We start from the raw sequence: 18,084 nt of genomic DNA, 5'->3' as shown, positions 1-18,084 counted from the left end.
GACAAAATTCCAACCACAACTTTATCCCTTAAAAATTCACATGAACATTTGATGCCTTAGATTTTGTCTGCTCCTAAAAATTTAGCAAACTTGCTCATTCTGCCTTTATTATGAAATCAGACTGACAGCTTTATCCTATCCACATAACCACATTAAGTTGTGCAGAAATGTCAGCAAGCCAAGATCTAGCTTCACAAAGCTAGCACTAACTCCATTATATATGGAGTACATAATATTTTGTGGAAATTTTAGGTTTAGAAGAAAATTAACAAACCACAAAATCAAACATCTATATTGATCAGAAAAGACAGTCTAACTGAGAATACTCAGTGAAAAAGATTCGACATACAAAATTTAGGGGCAAACAGAGTTTCAATTCATTGTCATGAGAAACGTTCCATTTTATGCCACAAAAGCACCAAAGACCCAATAGAATGACATCTACTCTTAAGAAGGGGGAGGACTCACACAACATAACCTAAATTACATACTATCAAAATTCAGATGGGGTAATGACATCGTCTATCTTCAAAATCATCTTCACAACCTGGGTAGCTAACAAAATCTGCTGCTGCTTCCCGATCAAGGTCTCGAAAACATACTGCTCACGCATGTCGTTTGTACCAACATCGTTGCAATCTATACCCAAGTGAGTAATGTTCTCCTGCTCAAATCAAAAGGCAATACCAGGGACCCGGTTAAGCTTTCAGTTCATCAAATTAATCCCCCCAAAAAATGCAGTAACCATTACTCACACTTCCCACAACAGATTAAATGAAACACAAAGTTCAAATATAAATCAAAAATAATGTGGCGCACAGGCATATTTTTTCCATAAGGAATGCCAAGAATTCAAACCGCAACATTTCCTTACAAATCCAAACCATGTTAAAAAAAATCTAACTGCCCCTACAACAGGTTATTACCAGCATAAAGTAGCTAGAAAAATGTTTTGAGGAAGCATATATATATATATATATATATATATACACACACACACACACTCTCATAACTGTACCGGCTATATGGCTAATAAGAGAAACCACAGACCTCTGCTTTTCTGATTTAATGACCCATGAGAAGCATTCTCACATAAGAACATATGTATCATAACAATTTCTTACTAACAAGCAAGCATTTAGTAACCCATCAAGGGAGAGTAGAAGTATCTCATGGAAAACATACTTACGGTTTGTTTGGATAGTAAAATGGAAGGAAGGTGAAGAAGGTAAGGTAACAATTTCACTCCAAATCTTTCCAACATTGCTAGGATAGTAAAATTTTTCCAACATTGGAAGGATATTTAAATGGAAGGTCAGGTCACATTCTCTCCTATTCCTTACATTTCTCTTCCCTTCTACCAAATGCTATATAAAACAGGGAGGATGTATCCAATTTCTCTTTTCTTCCTTTCCCTCAAATTTTCTCAATCCAAACAAAGTATTACAGTGAGGGAAAGCGAATATATAAACACCGATATGAGATATAACACGATGCACAACACACTAACAGCAGGAAAAATAATCCACTTGCCAGATGAATTGATGAAGTGAATTTTTTATTTTTATTTTTTTAATAATAAAATAAAATAAAAATAAAGCACCTTTTTTACATAAGCTCATTGAATTAAGAAAAAGAAAGTTTAATAGTAGGAACCTTAAATAAAAAAACAGAATTTTACTCATCAGCAATTGCAGGGTATAAACTACATAACTCTTTGTGGCAGTGATTTTGTAACTAATTGGAGATTCTTATTTTAAATGACAGCTGTGCAAGACTCCCTGGTTAAGCAATTCTAAAAGAAAGGCTTTGAACCACAGTCAAGATTTAAGCCATGATAAAAGTAATTCATAACTAAAACAGTAGAGGATACAAAATGCCACACAGCCAGTTACCTTGATTTGCTGATGTTTCACAGCAGACAGTGTTTCAATAGGCTGAAGACCACTGTTTTCAGCAAGTGCCATGGGAACTGCATCAAGAGATTCAGCAAAAGCCCTGATAGCATACTGCAGATGCAAGAAAACACAGTTAAAAAAAAGAAAGTTGTGAAACATTCAAAATTCATAGAGAAAAACTGTGTAATATTTTAATACCTGCTCAACTCCTGGAAATCGGTCAGCACCTGCCTCTACAGCAAGAGAACAAGCAATTTCAGCAGAGCCGCCACCATACACAATAGAATTGTTGCGGATTAGGTTCCTTGCAACACAAAGTGCGTCGTGGATGCTTCTCTTTGTCTCTTCAATCATCATTTTGTTACCTGCATTATAAACATTGAACAACAATTAGCATACACACCACAAATGCTAATGTTCATTTGAATTACATAAGCCTAATTAGGTAGATAAGAGATTGAATTTGTGTCAGATATGAACTGAATAAGATTTAAAACAGAGATATGAACCTACCGCCACGGATAAATATGGTCACAGCCTTTGAATTGGCACAATGTTCAATGTACAGCATTCGATCTTTTGTTGTACCAAAAGCTTTCTCACGAACCAACCCAGCCTGAAATATCAGGACTACATCAGGGGGTAAAAAGAAAGGACACACAGAACTTTACAGAAAAGTATTGACCTTCAATTAAACAAATACTGATTGGTAACACATAAATTTATTTATATATTTAAGCAACACAATTTCACATGTTAATAAAAGTAAAAAACAGTACTTTAAAAAGGCAGGTCACATTATAAATTACCAAAGAATACAATATGAACTTGGATAATAAAAGTTTATTCAGCTGAAAGATTTATAACATCAATTTTGTTGAGCAAGGCATGGCTAAAGAAACATTCAGGTAGCTTTCAGCAAACTGTCAAACACTGGGGCTAATGTATCGAAATGGGCCAGTTGTTGGGTACTCCTAGCTATAAACTCATTGAAAGTAATTTGTTCTTCATAATAAGAGCACTCATAATTTGGGCGTGAATGAGGAGTGAAAGAAACCAAATAGATTAGGGAACTTAATAAAAACAGCTTTAAAAGGCACAACGGTCAATACATGAGAAAATTATAGCAAATAAAATTCAACCCTCTTCATGTATAATCACAATGAGTCAAAAGAATACATCAATAAGGGACATCCAGATCACTGCTTCAAAACACCCTTTCATGACAAGCTAAGGACTTAACAATCAATTCAGGCATTGACTGAAACTTATGTTGTTATGGCCACTATTTCACAAAATTGAAACCTTTTTGACAAAAGCAGGAACATATTATAATGCCAAGCTACATACTAATAAGAAATCCATAAACAAACAAAAAAGAGGATCATGCTTGAAGGAGTTTTGTTTGAGTCCAACAAAGGAAATCACAGCATGATGCAAGACACATCTCGTTGCGACAATCACTATGACATCAATACTTAAGCAGAACAAACACATGCTAACTTTGAAAAGAAATTAAACATCTCAGTTAAACTATTATTCAAGAAACTCTAGCAAAAGGGGCATTCGTACCCGTCCCAGCTTTTCAGGAGTCAATTCTTGAAATCTTGGGACAATTCTTCCACCTGAAACAACAGAATTTCTAAGTAAGTACACTCCAACTAAACAAAAAATTAAAGCCATACTCTAGAGCAAGAAAAGGCATAATCACACACCTGTGGCAATTGCAATAAGCTCCAACTCAACACCGCCTACCCATCTGACAGCAGGCAAATTCCTGTGCATCAACAAATGGTTTGCTTCATCATCAAAACCCCATTGACAGATAACCAAAGTTGCACCAACATCCTGCAATTCACAAATCCACCAAGTGAGAGATATGTATTACAAAAGTGCACTACCTTGAAAACATAACATGCTCCCTTCAGACTCTAAGCATCTTAGTCATCAGACAGAAAAAGGCATCGACATGCTGGTCAAGTGCTCAAGTCACAATTCACTTAACAGAGGACTTTTTATCAGAACACAGAACCAAAAGACTGAACCAGAAAAAGATATACTTAAAAAATATATATATATATATATATATATATATATATATATATATATATATATATATATATATATATATATATATATATATAAACCTAAAACCAGCAATAGTAACCCTTAAGAATTACAACTGTGCATACAAGCTCTCAGCTTCCTTGCACATCCCAACCCGAAAGTGGGTTGGGAATACTTGGGATACACATATCATTCAAAGAAAAAGCAAAATTATCAAACATATAAACGAAGTTGCAAAACCCACCTTGCACTTTTGAACCATTTCGTCAAAGTAATGTTGCTCTTGTTTGCGTAATGTCTCAAACTTCTCAACAGTGTCAATCTCAACCTTATGCTTGGTTTTTGGCTTTGGTGGCTCAAAGGGGCAAGTTAAAATTGCTATATTAGCATCTTCAATTTTTTTTGGCATTTGAGGGTGGCTCATGTCCTTGTCCACAACAATACCATAGATGAGTTCAGTATCTTCAAGTTTACCTCCTACTTTCCCCTCCACTTTAATTAGATCAAGATTAACATCCTTCCGCTCCAAGTCTGCTACAGCCAAAACCGCTTTAACTGCAATCTCAGCCAAACTGCGCTTACAGCGATTTACACTGAAAAAAAGAAAGTTTTTAGTTCCCAACAGTCAAAATTCATTAAGAAAACCACAACCATATATATAATTCAAGAAGTTTCCAACATATGAGAGAAAAAAAAATTCTCTTGCCAGATAAATGAGTGGAACTCCCACTAACAAAAGCCAAGGATATAATTCTTTCATATACTAGAGTATCCATTAGACCAAATTACCAAAGAAAGATTTGGCATTTGAATTAAGTGAAATATAGAACTTATCCCAGAGGAGATCTGCAAGCATTTTACAGTCATATATGTCTCTAGGTAATATATTGGCAATTAACACTCCGAGAGAAGTGCTGGTGATTAACTGTCAGAGAGAAGTGCTTCCATGGGGAAAGGAGAGGGGCAGATATTTTCACAAATCCAACTTGTTAAGACATTGCAAATCAGCAAGAGTCCTTTGAATAATTGAATAATCACGTAGACATCCATGAGTTAAAATCCGACACCATACACCAAGATAACAACAGCAACAAATCTAAATGTGACCAACAACTTGATTTTATTTGATCACATTGATTTGAACATCAGCTAATAGAAACAATTATATTGAGGATTATAATTCACATGTTTGGACTGAGTAAGAAATAGTAAATTTGACATGAGCAAAAGATGGTGGATTTGACATGAACAAGATTTAGTGTAATTGACATGAGCAAGGCATAGAGGATTGAACATAACCCATAAGCACTATTGCCTATATAAATCAGCAATATAACACTCCTTATATTTCTACATATAGGCTACATTTGATTTGAGGTCATTCAACAGTTAAGTTCTGGGTTGTTCAACATTCTGACTTAATTCAAAAAAAGTTCATTCAAATAAGTTTGTTACAATTAAGTTAACAGAAAATACATTAAGTTTAGATAATTCAAGTTCATCTTATTTAAATTCAGTTGAATAGACGCAACCTTAGCCAAAATTGTATAACTATCCTTTCACTAATTAATTTTTTATCTCAACCAAGAGTGAAACGAGAAGTTTCATAATATAAAATACTATATTAAGAATGTGACCTAATGTTTTTATTTTGAGAGAGCAGCATTAGTATAAATCTCAGGGTACTAAGGTGATAAATTTCAGGGCGCTCCAACCACTTTCTCTCTTCTTCATTTATCTCAGCAGCTAGCTCCTAACTCATGCAATCAAGCAACATCAAGCTAAGTAAATAGGTTTGCTTAATTTGGACTCCAATATGCTCAGCAAATGAAAATCAATCAGATTGGTATTAAAAAGTCATAGCCACTTTAAAATACTAGAAATCATAACTCATGAGAAGGATAAGTAAGCATACATTTTTGAAGACAAAGTAGTCATGCAAGTCTGGATCAAAGGCTCTACATCGGTTTCTCCAAATTCAAATTTATGTGCGATCTTCTCCAGATGTTCAACAGCAATCCGAGAAGCCACTTCATATCCTTCTGCTATTCTAATAGGATGGATACCACGATCTAAGAGATTTTCAGCCTGCTCCAAAAGGGCACCAGCCATGACAACTACTCCAGTAGTGCCATCACCAATTTCATAATCCTGACTGCGGGACAATTCAACCATCAACTTTGCAATTGGGTTATCAACATCCATCTGGTCCAAGATAGTAGCACCATCATTTGCTGAAAACAAAGATAGAATAAGTGTAAGAATCACGAATGGAAAATCATACTTGCACAAAAAGACATACATTCCTTTACAATTCAAAAATCTACTACTGTAATGAACAAAACTATAATTGAATGTACTTTTAAGATTGATTACTCTAGAATTGATAATTGCTGAGCTGTAATTTAATAAAAATAGGACACGGACAAGACTGCATCTAGAGAAAAGATAACTGTCATAAGTAGCATATTAGAATCCCACAAATATTAGATGCTAGTCCTCTATAAAAAAAAATATCAATAATTTATCGTCTTACAAATAGAAAAAGCATAAACAGCCAGGCATCCTGAGATTTATGCTTGAATAGGTTAGAATCAGAAGCTTAACAAGCTCTTGTATCCCAAACAAAAGGACCTAAAAACATATTAGATATAAACCCAGTAGAGCAAAAGAAATAGTTGCTAGGGATATGAATCTATATGGATGAACAAATGTTCGAGGAAAACAGGTTAAATTGATCAATAATCACCCCAGCTATGATCCAGACCTAGAGGTGCATTCTAAAACCCTAGCTCACCTCTGTTGCAAACCTCGAAAAGCAATGCCCGCAAATCATAGAGTTAGAAAACTAACTTCTCCCATAAATACGCATATGAAATCATTTATATAGCTGGAAAAGAAAAAAATAATCTACTGAAAAGTGCATTCATCTTCTCATTTGCTAAAGTTAAGATCTTTCCAAACCCTACAACATTTCTAAACCCAACCCAAATGGATCCACTTTTAATATCACACAGAAAAGGCAAAGCACATCAATTCTAAGCTAGTAGCAAACATCTCAATCGATTAAATATAAACAAGAATTAAACTAAGTACAAAACCCAGAACCCAAACCCTAGTATTAACCTCTGAATTCAAAATTAAACCTACAGGTTAAAAATCAGACCACCTTTAAAAACCCTAATTTGAAAACAATAATTGCACAAAAACATCTAAAACGAGCGAAAATCAGATTAGACAGAAAAGATAACTGATAACAATGTCACCGTCGGGAGATTGGAGCATCTTGTCCATGCCCTTAGGACCAAGTGAAGTACGAAGTATATGAGAAACCGCTTTTCCAGCAGTAACATTAGCTTTCACAGCCTCTAATCCACTCAATCGAGCCTTCTTTTCTTGCTCCCTCAATATTATGAATCGCCGCCCCGATTCATCGAATGCCGCAAACGACATTTTCGACTTACGCAACGAATCGGAACAAGATGAAAAGAAATACACAAGCAACAAAAGTAATGAATTTGGAGAGAGAACAGAAATAGTGTGAATTGTACAAACTCCGAAAATATGAAAATGAGAGTGAGAGAAGTAGAGATATTAGTAGAGCGTTCTAACTTAAAAATAGTACGGTGTTTTATGGATCATCCGACCCATTTTAAAGCTTTTTTCTGACCTAAAACTAAAACCCAATTCAAAACCTTTTTTTTTTTTGAAAATAAAAAAACTATGAAGTACAAACTCAAACTTCAAACTGTTTTTTTTTTATTTTATTTTCCCAAGAGCTAAAAAAGCAAACTAGATGAAGTTCGATCTCATTTGATTAGAGTGAGACACACGAAAACCAACTAAACTAGTCGACATCCATCCAAGTATTTAACAACTACGAGAACGGCCCAAAACCAAAACCAAATGAGAACCCTAGAAACATCTGAATCCAAACAAGTTAGCAAGCAAGCAAACATATAGAGAAGAAATGTAAGGGTAGTAACTGATAGTGATATCGCCGTCGGGAGATTGGAGCATCTTGTCCATGCCTTTAGGGCCGAGGGAAGAGCGAAGGATGCGAGCGACGGCTTTACCGGCGGAAATGTTGGATTTCTGAGCTTCTAAACCTCTTAAACGGGTCTTAGATTCTTGCTCCCTTAGAATTATGAAGGGACGTCCGAATTCATCGAACGCCAACGCCATTGTTGAGATGGAATTGAGGAGAGAGAAAGAGGTGGAAGGTTGTGGAAGCTCCGAGAATGGGGAGCGGGAGAGTGAAAAAAAGAGGAGAGAGAGTTGGGCGGAGTTACTTAATAGCAGCGCCGCACCGCTGTAGGGATGGGTGATCGATTTCTTGGTTTGTTCTGGATCATCCTAGACCCGTTTTCTGTTTTTCGGATCTTATACCCAATTTCAAACCTTTTTATGTTTTTTCTTTTTTTTTTTTTTTGAAAGAGTGTTTTTATTTATTTACAAGTCTTTTTTATTTTATGAGTATTTTTTTAACACATACTTCCTCCGTTCTTTATTACTTGACCCGCTTTGACTTTTATACTATTCACTGTCATTCCTTTGACCGCCTTTTATGAATAATATGCAAGGAAAAATATATTCATGTAGGATCTTTTTGGATTCGTCTTAAGAAGTATTATCATAATATATAACTTTTATAATTTTTAGTTATAGAGAATTGAAGTTATTGATCGTTAAAATTTTGTATTGGCAAGCGTGATAAAAGAAACAGGTCAAGAAAAAAGAACAGAGAAAGTACGTAATAGACTATATTATTAATTATTTAAAGATTTTACAACAAACACAAGCAGCCTCATTCCATAAGCAAAATTAGAGGCATACTTAATTCTATCAATTTTTTAAATTTGATTATTTTGTAGTTTGTACTAGTAATGACTAGTGAGGGAAAATAGGAAGTATGTTTAAAATGAAAAGGCTATGCTGAATTAATGTCGGTTTATTCAATTACGGAGTACTTTGTAAGCTAAATAAATCGGTTTCAATCCTTGAAATGAATTCACAATGTCTAGACAATTGTAAGAAACTATGTAGGTCGAACCCTCGACACTCAAACAAATATGGGTATGACATTTGAATACTTCACTTTTGGTTCAAAATCATGGATTCTCTTTCACAAAATAGCCGAGTCGGACGCCTAAACACATATCCATGTGGGACATGGGTACCCGAGTCCTTGTAACATAGATTAAAACACTTTAAAATGAGGGTATAACATGCACTTTCGTGAATTTTCTAACATAGTACCCGAGTCCATTTAACATACTTCCTCCGTTCTTTTATACTTAACCCAATTTGACTTTTGCACTACTCACCACCCCTCCTTTAACCATATTTTGTGAAAATTATGTAAGGAAAAACATATTCATGCGAGATCTTTTGAATTCATCTCAATAAGTACTATCATAATATATAACTTTGATAATTTTTACTTATGGAGAGTTAAAGGCCCTGTTTGGGAGAAAGCTGAAAGCTGAAGCTGATTGAGTTAGCTAATTTTAACCAGCTGATTTTATTAACTGATTTGACTAACTTATTGTATTAACTGATTATATAAAAGTGTTTGGTAAATAGCCGATAGCTTAAAGGTGATTGAGTATGTGAAATGACCAATAAGCTAATTGTGGGGTAGGTAGTTTAGATAAGATTTTAAATTAAATGAGGTTATAAGTGTCATTTCATAATAATTAATGAATAAGCTAATTGAAAAAGCTCCTAAAATGAGCTTTTTCAAAAAGAGCTTATTTAATAAGCTTACTACCAAACACTTGTATTAGCTTGTTTGACTAGTCAATCAGCTAAAGTTAGTCAAATAAGCTAATATACCCCAATAAGCTTACTACCAAACAGGGCCAAAGTTATTTAATCGTTAAAATTTCGCATCGGCAAGCATGATAAAAGAAACTGGCCAAATAAAAAGAACAGAGAAAGTATATTAATAGTGAGCAATTCGTGAAAGTTTAGGGTAAAAGGAAGTGGTAAATTATTAAAATTAAAAAAAAAAAAAAAAATCCAATTTTCTAGAAAGTCGAAGACTCGCAAACTCAGACAATCTGACTCCAGCGTTTCCAAGTGATTCTCATCAATGTCATGATTATATTGATCTTCACAGAAGTACTATGATTGAATTTTGCGGAAATTTTGTGAGAAAACTTTTATAACATCAGGTCAGCTCGGCTCGGCTCAGAACAGTCCTAAATGACACAAGAACCTGAGTACGAACTTCAGGCCAAATTGTAAACATTCCAGCGTACACAATTAGGAATAGCCAGGTATAACCTTAACCAGACAATAACAAATATATCAGAGCTTCACAAAGCCACATAGTGCTTAAATTCACGATTTTAGTCACTAGACAGTATAAAAATCAATCATGAACTATGCACAAATTCATGGGACTCTCAAATTCCTACAAGGCTACAATACGCATTCTAGACAGAAAAATATGGCCTTTCTGCATTCTACAAATTTAATATAACAGCAGGGGAGCAGGACACAAAAAAGAGCACCTTAAACAGATGAGGATGTTTGGTCCTTTCACGATATGTTCTCTCTAAACAAGCTGCTCAAGTATGTTTCACATTTGCAGAACACTTCATCCACAGACAAAAGACCAAATTAATCATATGGAATTTGGATGTATGCAGCATCACACACAAAGGGAACATCAGCATACATCCCCGCGAGAGCACACCTAATACACTCCAGCACGGTAAACAAGTAACCAAATGCCACAGCTGTCCAAAAATGCATGCCAAACTTGCCCCAGTAAACTGCTTGAGGCATCCAACGGCTGACAGTACCAATAACCTGCAAAGCTATCTCGAGCAACATTCCCATCACAACATGAAACCTGAAGAAGTGGGGCCACTCTTTTCTCCTCACGATTCCGAGGTAAGCAACAAAGAAATATGCCATGAAAAACCAGGGTGGCAGCCTCCCAATGGATCGGAGGAAAGGGTATGTTAGAAACTCAAGGTCCTCAAGAAAGGGATGAAGATGATAAGCTGTTTCTGCATACATCCAGGTCTCATGCAAAGGCATCAGATAAGGAAGGCAGGCTAGGGTTCTCCACCACCATCGAGGCTTCGTCATCATCGGAGGAAAGCGGAAACTATAAGGAACATCCTTTGCTGCTCGGGGTGCCATGGAGAATCCTTTCCTTTTAGGTAAGAGAGGAATAGTGTGTGACAACCCACCATGCTCTCCGCCCAAGAGAGGAGTTGATGAAGCTGAAAGATGAGAAGACAATGAAAAACCTGCCATTTATCGATGAATAAAGATGTCAAAATCGGAAATAACAAATGACCAAGCAATGAGTATGATCGGTTAGCACCACAAATAACAAACTGTATCATAAATGACAAATGACAACACATAAATGGATCATGAATAGAACCTGTTAGATTCTTTTACTGGGCACTAGCAATCCTCAACACATGAGACAAGATTCTCTCAGCATAACTTTGTTATAGTTTTATTGCTTGCCTAAGCCACCAAATACCTTTATGTGTTTAGATGAAGAACTTACAATCTAGAATTGTCCCAATGCCAAGCACAGTGTTAAAGGCCCATTAAATGATGGATATGAAATTAAAATCATTATTCCTGTCATTTGAATTTACAATACCCCTCAACTGCTCTATCTTTTCTCTGCAAGCCCACTTCTCTAACCTACTGCACAACCAAACGCACTCTCCCTCTCCTCTCCTCTCCTCTCCTAAACACCATTATCTCTCCATCCTATCTCCTCCACCCTCACTGCAATCACCATCCCTCCATCTTTTATCAAAGCTAGAACCTGATGTTCATCTATTCGCTAGTTACAGTTGACGATGCAGAAGCAAGCAAAACAACCTGGGCGGAAGCAGTGCAGACTGCAGATGTGGTTCACATGACCAAGGGAAATCACATTGTGGAAAGAGAAAAGAATTGAAAATTTTCTTTGCCCAATTAATCGTAGAATCAAAATTCTGGAAAACAAATTTCTATTATTTGAAATGAAATGTGAGTTCCCAAATGCAATCTGATGACTATCAAAAATTCAGAAGTGTTGTTGAAAGGGAAACACAACTAGGGAAACAAGAAAAAAATTATGTACCTGTAGGATGATTCAATTTCAGCCCCTCAGTTGGTCGACATAGAGCTCTGATATTAGTTAATGCAGCCTTTGCAGGTAAAGGAGCAGGTCTTGGCCACGAAGTATTACAGGAAATAGGCTTATATGTTCTGAAATTCATACTGCATCCATTTATGATCATTCTCTGACCTAGTTCATAAGTTTAAGCACCCAAAACAGAACATTTCAAACATCAATTAAGGAACTGGACACCTAGGCAAGACTAAGATGAAAATTATCAGTCTGAGGATTAAATTTACACATAACAAAGCTGAAGTAACATAATGAATGACAAAGCTGAAGTAACATAATGAATGACAAATTAGACTGACAAGAGCGCCTACGGAAATGCAACAATCGTCAACTAAAAGGGTTTATCTACACTTCATCGATTCTCAATTTCCAGGATTCCCATTCTTTGATAACCTTTTCAATTTACACATAACAATAACAACACATCATTCCATTCATGGAAAATTGATATTTCATAAAACAAGCTGACAATTCATCGAGTCCCAACGCACAAACAAAGGTTCAACTACAAAGGCAGCATGACATTCTTGTCTTGGAATAAAAATAGTTCCCAAGCGAGGAAGCACTTTAATCATAAAACTAATCATACGTTGAACTTGCACACAATAAAAATTATCCATAGCTGATAGAAACTTTCTATCTACCCATCAATACTCTAAAACATCTACAGAATTGGAAAATTTACAGCATTTTGCAGAATTTCAGCTCCAATGTCAAGCAAATTACGTTTCCTAAACCACCCAAGACCGAATTTGAGCCCAAATCAAACCACCCACCTACTTGAACTTGCACACAATCAAAATTTTCCAGCTTTAATGATTGAATTACATAAAATCAATAATAAAATTCACAAGTTAACAGAATTATTGAATACGAAGTATAATACTAACTATTTCAATATCCAAGATGACAAAAAGATAATCGAATTGGAGATGAAAGCTCGAATACAATTGCAGCAAAAGATGAAAAGTGTGGCAAATTCGAGCAAATAAAAGGTGTAAACATCAAAAATTGCTGAGAAATAGAATTAGGTTATAATTACACGCTAAGAATGAAAACCCTAATTGACATTGAAAGTAAAAATTGAGCTGAAATAAGAGTAGAGAAAGTGAGGTCACTTACCAGTGTGAGAAGAGTGTAGAAATGGAGGTTAATGAAGACGATGAATAGAGAAGTAGAAGAAAGAGGAAGAAGAATGTAAGAAGTAGTTAGGGTTTTGGGAAGGAAGCAGCATACATGGTGATAATGGTGAGATTGGGGATAGGACTCCGAGAATGAGAGAGAACTCCAACACCTACCTGTAGAGGGTTAGCCAAATTTCGTTTTTTTTTTTTTTTTTTTTTTTTTTTTCCTCCTCCCTCTAAACGACACCCTTTTGTTTAGCAAGAGGTATTTGGGCCCTCGGGTCATTACATTTTTTCTTGATAATAAATTTATGGAAAATTTTTATATTACCATTCAAAAATATATCCATTTTTAAAATAATTACCCGATTAATTTTTTTACAAATAATATTATCACCGTTAAATTAAATAATTACTCATATTACCATATTTTTCAAAATTCCAGTGGATTTTTCGTTTGTGGGCCCCACCTAACGGTTATCGAGAGTTGTTGAGAATTATGAAGAAAGAGGGAGAAGAAAGTGGATTGTTCAGAAAATTAATGAAGAAATTGAACGAGGAAGGGATTTGGTTGAGTTCAATAGCATATAAAGAGAGAGAGTGAAGTCGAGATAAATGAACAAAAAAAAAGGAGGGAAACAAGGTAGGTGGGGCCCACATTAGAGAATTCCTGAATTTTGAAATGAGTGGTAATTTGAGTGATTATTTAATTTAAGGGTTGGTAATTTAAGAAAAAATAAAAAATAACCGGGTGGCTATTTTGAAAATGGATACATTTTTATGTGGTAATTTAAAAATTTTCCAAAATTTATTTGTTATACATGTTAATATTTTGTATCAAAATGTAACATAAAACATCACATAGCTTGGTGGTAAGATGCTCAAACCTCTAGAAATGAGGGGATGATGTGGTGTAATAAAGGGGTCTACGTGACAAATAAACTTTCTTAAGAATGCCTTTTAATACTACCTCCGTTTCTTATTATGTGCAACAAAGGAATATTTTATGTCTCACAAATAATACCCCTTTGTCGCACATAATAAGAAACGGAGGTAGTATATTAGTATAGATAAGTTTGTATTTTGCGGAATATTATAAATTTTATTGAAGGACAGTCAAATTTTTTTTTTTTTTTTTGGTGCACTAGGACGGTCAATTTGAAGGCGATGTAAATTTTTTTTAATGGTAACTTTAACCGGATAACTTTAATTTGTAAGAAGTATGATTGTATTTTAATGTGTAAGTACATGTTATAAATTAAAAGCTAATACTTTGTATGATTAATCTAATACTCGTACATTATTAATAACAAATGACACGGGGCATTAGATAAAATAATCAGAAGTAAAATTAATTACACCAATTGACGCGTGATTTTAAAAAGCATTCCCTAATTAAAACCATTTTAGGAAATATTTTAGATGTTTATTTAACGCTTTAGGGGCGTGCATTAGCAAAATCCTAAAATAACTATAACTTTAATACGAATAATATATTTTAAATTACTTTAGGAACAGGAGGGGTGGTGTTGGGGTGGGGAAAACGGAGAGCGGCCGGTGAGGGAGGGGGAGGTTCTGGGTTGGGGGTTGTTGGGGAAGGAGGGCTATTGACGGGGAGACTGGGAGAGGGAGTTGTTGATGAGGTGGGGGTGTTGTTGGGTGGGGTTCATTATTTTTTTTAACTAAAATAAAACATGTTAAAAGAAAATTTGAGCAAAAAAATCCAATCACATTACGACTCATGTCACAATTAAATTATTAAACATGTTAGCAATCGGTTACATATATTTTATTTTGATCATATGTATGTCAAAGTTTAAAATGATCAAATTTTTGGAAGACTTGTCGAAGATCATGTTCTTTTTGACAATTTTTCCTGAATGTTATCCATACATAAACATTTGTAATTCTAAGCTATAAAGATTATATATTTTTTTTTTGTTTGACATGAAGCTATATAGATTATAGAATTATGAAGATGAATTTACTTGTAAATTTGTACTCCATATAATGCAAATAAGAAACAAACATAACGAATTTTATTACGCATAGCCCTAAAGATCAAAAGTAGTACATCTGTCTTACCATGCAATTCGGCCATTACCTTCACAATAATTTTACAAAATTATTTACATCAAGCCAACTTAAAAAAAGAACAACGAAAAACCAACTATTGTGACCCCGGCAATGGTAGACACCTCAAGATTGGATGCACCATTCTTCTTAGTAGGCGATGATCCGTCCATGGAAGGGTCGGTTGGAGTGTCCGGAAACATCCCAGCCGGGACAGGCCCGCCAACGGGGCCTGCCTCGGCAAATCCACCTGAAGGAGAACCAACATCGCCGCCTTCATTGCCAATATCTTCACTTGGGCTAGGGGCAGTAGTTGTTTTGGGGATAATAGCTGCCTCAGCGAAGGCTAGTCCTAATAGAGCGAAAAATACTAAAGTAGCAACTTTCTTAGCCATGTTTCCTAAGACAAAAGTTACAAATGAATGCTCCAAGGTCTAAGATGAATCAAAGATATGGTGTGCAAGATGTAAGAAGATTATGTGGGATTAATATAGTTAAAAGAAAAAAGTGGTTAGAATTGTTTTATAAGGTATATGGAGTTGCGATATTATAGGATAACCTCCTATAGTATTGGTCATTTGTTAATCAAATTTAGTGACTCTTGAATCTTTATTAAATTCATAGGAATTACTTTATCCAAAAGCCTATAAATATCATCACTATATATAGATTATGCTAAAATTAACATAATTTATTTTATTTTCACAAATTTATGTTTAACTAGAATTGTTTTTCTTTGATGTGTCAGAGCACCTACAATGGTGGAGTGGCTCACAATTTTCTCTTCCCTACTTTTTCCCTCCACATCATATTCCACTATCTTGAGTCACTCCTTTTATTTTTCCTACAATGGTGAGTAACTCCACCATTCTCTCTCCTACTTTTATCAATACCCCACCATGTTTTGTCTCTCCTACCAATGGAGTTTATGATTAATTATTCTTCTAATAAACATGTTAGTCAAAGTAATGATATCTATAAGTTCTTGAATTTGTCATTAATTTAGTTTGCGTAATAAATGTATCGAAAACAAATGGAACAGTCAATACTTATTAAACATTGCGTGTGCTCCTGTAGGATTATCCAAACAGGTTAGATCATAATTAACCAAATATGAACTGGTTAATTAATCAAGAAAAATGGTCATTAATGGAACAGTTTAAAAATTTTGTATTAATTCGTGTATGATCATAATTAATAACTGTTTTAATAGACTAAAAATTTTTAAACAGTTTAAAAATTTTAATAAGATAATTAAGTTCATATGAACTGGTTAATTAATACAAAGGAAAAAGCCTAAAATACACGAACTTAATATCAAGAGTTTTAATTTTAATTAAACAAGTCAACATGAAGCTACACGTTTTATATAACAAGTCGGGTTAATGTTGAGATTCCCAACAAAAAATTAATATGACCCAACACACTCATTATTTTTTTGGATTTTTATATAATTATATTGAATGAGACATATATTTCTCCATACAACACGATACAAACCGAACACGCAAAAAAACGGGTTAGTATTAACGATTTCCAACATCTTTAATTGAACGGGTCAACCCAGCAAGACATGTTTATTAAATGGGTTAAACCTATTTATTTTCAAACACAAACACAATACGATTGTCAGCTCTAGTTGTAAGGTTTTCTTTTTATTTTATTTGGACAATGTTTTTTCTATCTCTCTTCTCGTCATAGGTCACTATTTTTTTTAATCTTTTTTATCTAATAAAATATTGTAAAAGTTCCTCATGATGCAATTAAAAAAGATATACCGAGAAAGTATTTAATTTCTTCCACTAAAAATTACATTTATTTTACTTTTCCACATGTTATTTTATAAAGAATGAATTTATTACAAAGTTCAAAGCACAATATAAGGGTACACTCAACACATAGTTTTATTTTTAGAGAATGGTCATGTTTGGTGAACAGTTGAAATTTGAATTTGATTGGGTTATCATATATATTTTGACTAGTTGATTATAACTAATTTGACAAATTGATTATCAATAAGTATTTGATAGATAAGTGTAAGCTAATATTTTAAGTAGGTGATAACTGATAAGTGTCATTTATGACACATATTAGGGTGGTTTTCTCCCTTTGTTTTTGGTTTATAACAGTCTTTCTTTGTTATTTGTAGTCCTTTTAGTCTTGTTTTAGTTAATATTGTCTTAGTTTATGTTATTAGGCCTTAGTTGTGAATAATATACTTTTTGCTCGATTTCTAGCTTGATTTGCGTGTTTTTCTATGTGTTCTTTTACTCTTTTTCTCTCTTGGTCTATTTGTGTAGGTGCTTGGCACTTTCTTCGATGTTTATGACCCGAGTGAAGGCTGGAAAATTCACTAGAAGAAGCTTTGAAGCAAAGAGAAGTTAAGAGAAGAGCACAAGAAGCATAATGTTATTTTCTCAAGCATCAAAAGAAGGCTGCAAGCAGCCCAGCCACCCGCGGGCGCGGCCCTGCGTGTTCTCAACTTTGGCCAGCAGCCTGGCCTCGCGGGCGCGGCTCCTGCCACCGTGGGCGCGGGATTCTAGGTGTTTTTCGATCTTAATTTTTGGATTTCCTTCTCACTCTTCTTGTATTATAAATAGGACGATTTCTTAGACTTTATTTTAGCAAATTTTTACATTTTCTTTCTCCTCTAGCTAGGATTAGGGTTAGATTAGGCCTCTCTTTATTTTCTCTCTCTAATTTAGGAGTAGTTTTAGAGAGAGAAAAAACTTGGATTTCAATGGAGATTTTGAGGGTT

At 34.6% G+C, this 18,084-nt stretch overlaps 2 protein-coding genes across 5 annotated transcripts; both read right to left on the bottom strand.

Moving 5' to 3' along the window:
- Nucleotides 1-270: 270 nt before the first annotated feature.
- On the bottom strand, nucleotides 271-8,225 carry LOC145601065 (T-complex protein 1 subunit epsilon). Of its 2 annotated transcripts, none has more exons than XM_081656987.1 (9): nucleotides 7,952-8,225; nucleotides 5,881-6,199; nucleotides 4,210-4,558; nucleotides 3,614-3,746; nucleotides 3,471-3,523; nucleotides 2,412-2,514; nucleotides 2,097-2,263; nucleotides 1,896-2,009; nucleotides 271-664 (listed from the first exon to the last, which is right to left on the bottom strand). In XM_081656987.1, exons 1-9 carry the CDS (start codon nucleotides 8,148-8,150, stop codon nucleotides 494-496), a joined length of 1,608 nt encoding a protein of 535 aa, XP_081513113.1. In that variant the 5' UTR covers nucleotides 8,151-8,225; the 3' UTR covers nucleotides 271-493. The 2 variants fall into 2 exon arrangements, with proteins under 2 accessions (XP_081513113.1, XP_081513112.1); XM_081656986.1 differs by lacking the exon at nucleotides 7,952-8,225 and adding an exon at nucleotides 7,217-7,491.
- A 2,017-nt stretch (nucleotides 8,226-10,242) lies between these two features.
- Nucleotides 10,243-13,461, bottom strand: LOC145602197 (protein TIC 20-I, chloroplastic-like). Of its 3 annotated transcripts, none has more exons than XM_081658374.1 (3): nucleotides 13,252-13,461; nucleotides 12,079-12,319; nucleotides 10,243-11,236 (listed from the first exon to the last, which is right to left on the bottom strand). In XM_081658374.1, exons 2-3 carry the CDS (start codon nucleotides 12,236-12,238, stop codon nucleotides 10,596-10,598), a joined length of 801 nt encoding a protein of 266 aa, XP_081514500.1. In that variant the 5' UTR covers nucleotides 12,239-12,319; nucleotides 13,252-13,461; the 3' UTR covers nucleotides 10,243-10,595. The 3 variants fall into 3 exon arrangements, with proteins under 3 accessions (XP_081514500.1, XP_081514498.1, XP_081514499.1); XM_081658372.1 differs by having other exon boundaries at nucleotides 12,079-12,246; XM_081658373.1 differs by having other exon boundaries at nucleotides 12,079-12,241.
- Between the last annotated feature and the right edge of the window lie 4,623 nt (nucleotides 13,462-18,084).

The sequence above is a fragment of the Chenopodium album genome, chromosome 21, assembly GCF_948465745.1.
Source record: "Chenopodium album chromosome 21, dcCheAlbu1.1, whole genome shotgun sequence".
NCBI classification, from domain to species: Eukaryota; Viridiplantae; Streptophyta; class Magnoliopsida; order Caryophyllales; family Amaranthaceae; genus Chenopodium; species Chenopodium album.
Note: the sequence above shows the minus strand (reverse complement) of the source record. Positions and strands in the feature narration are given on the sequence as shown.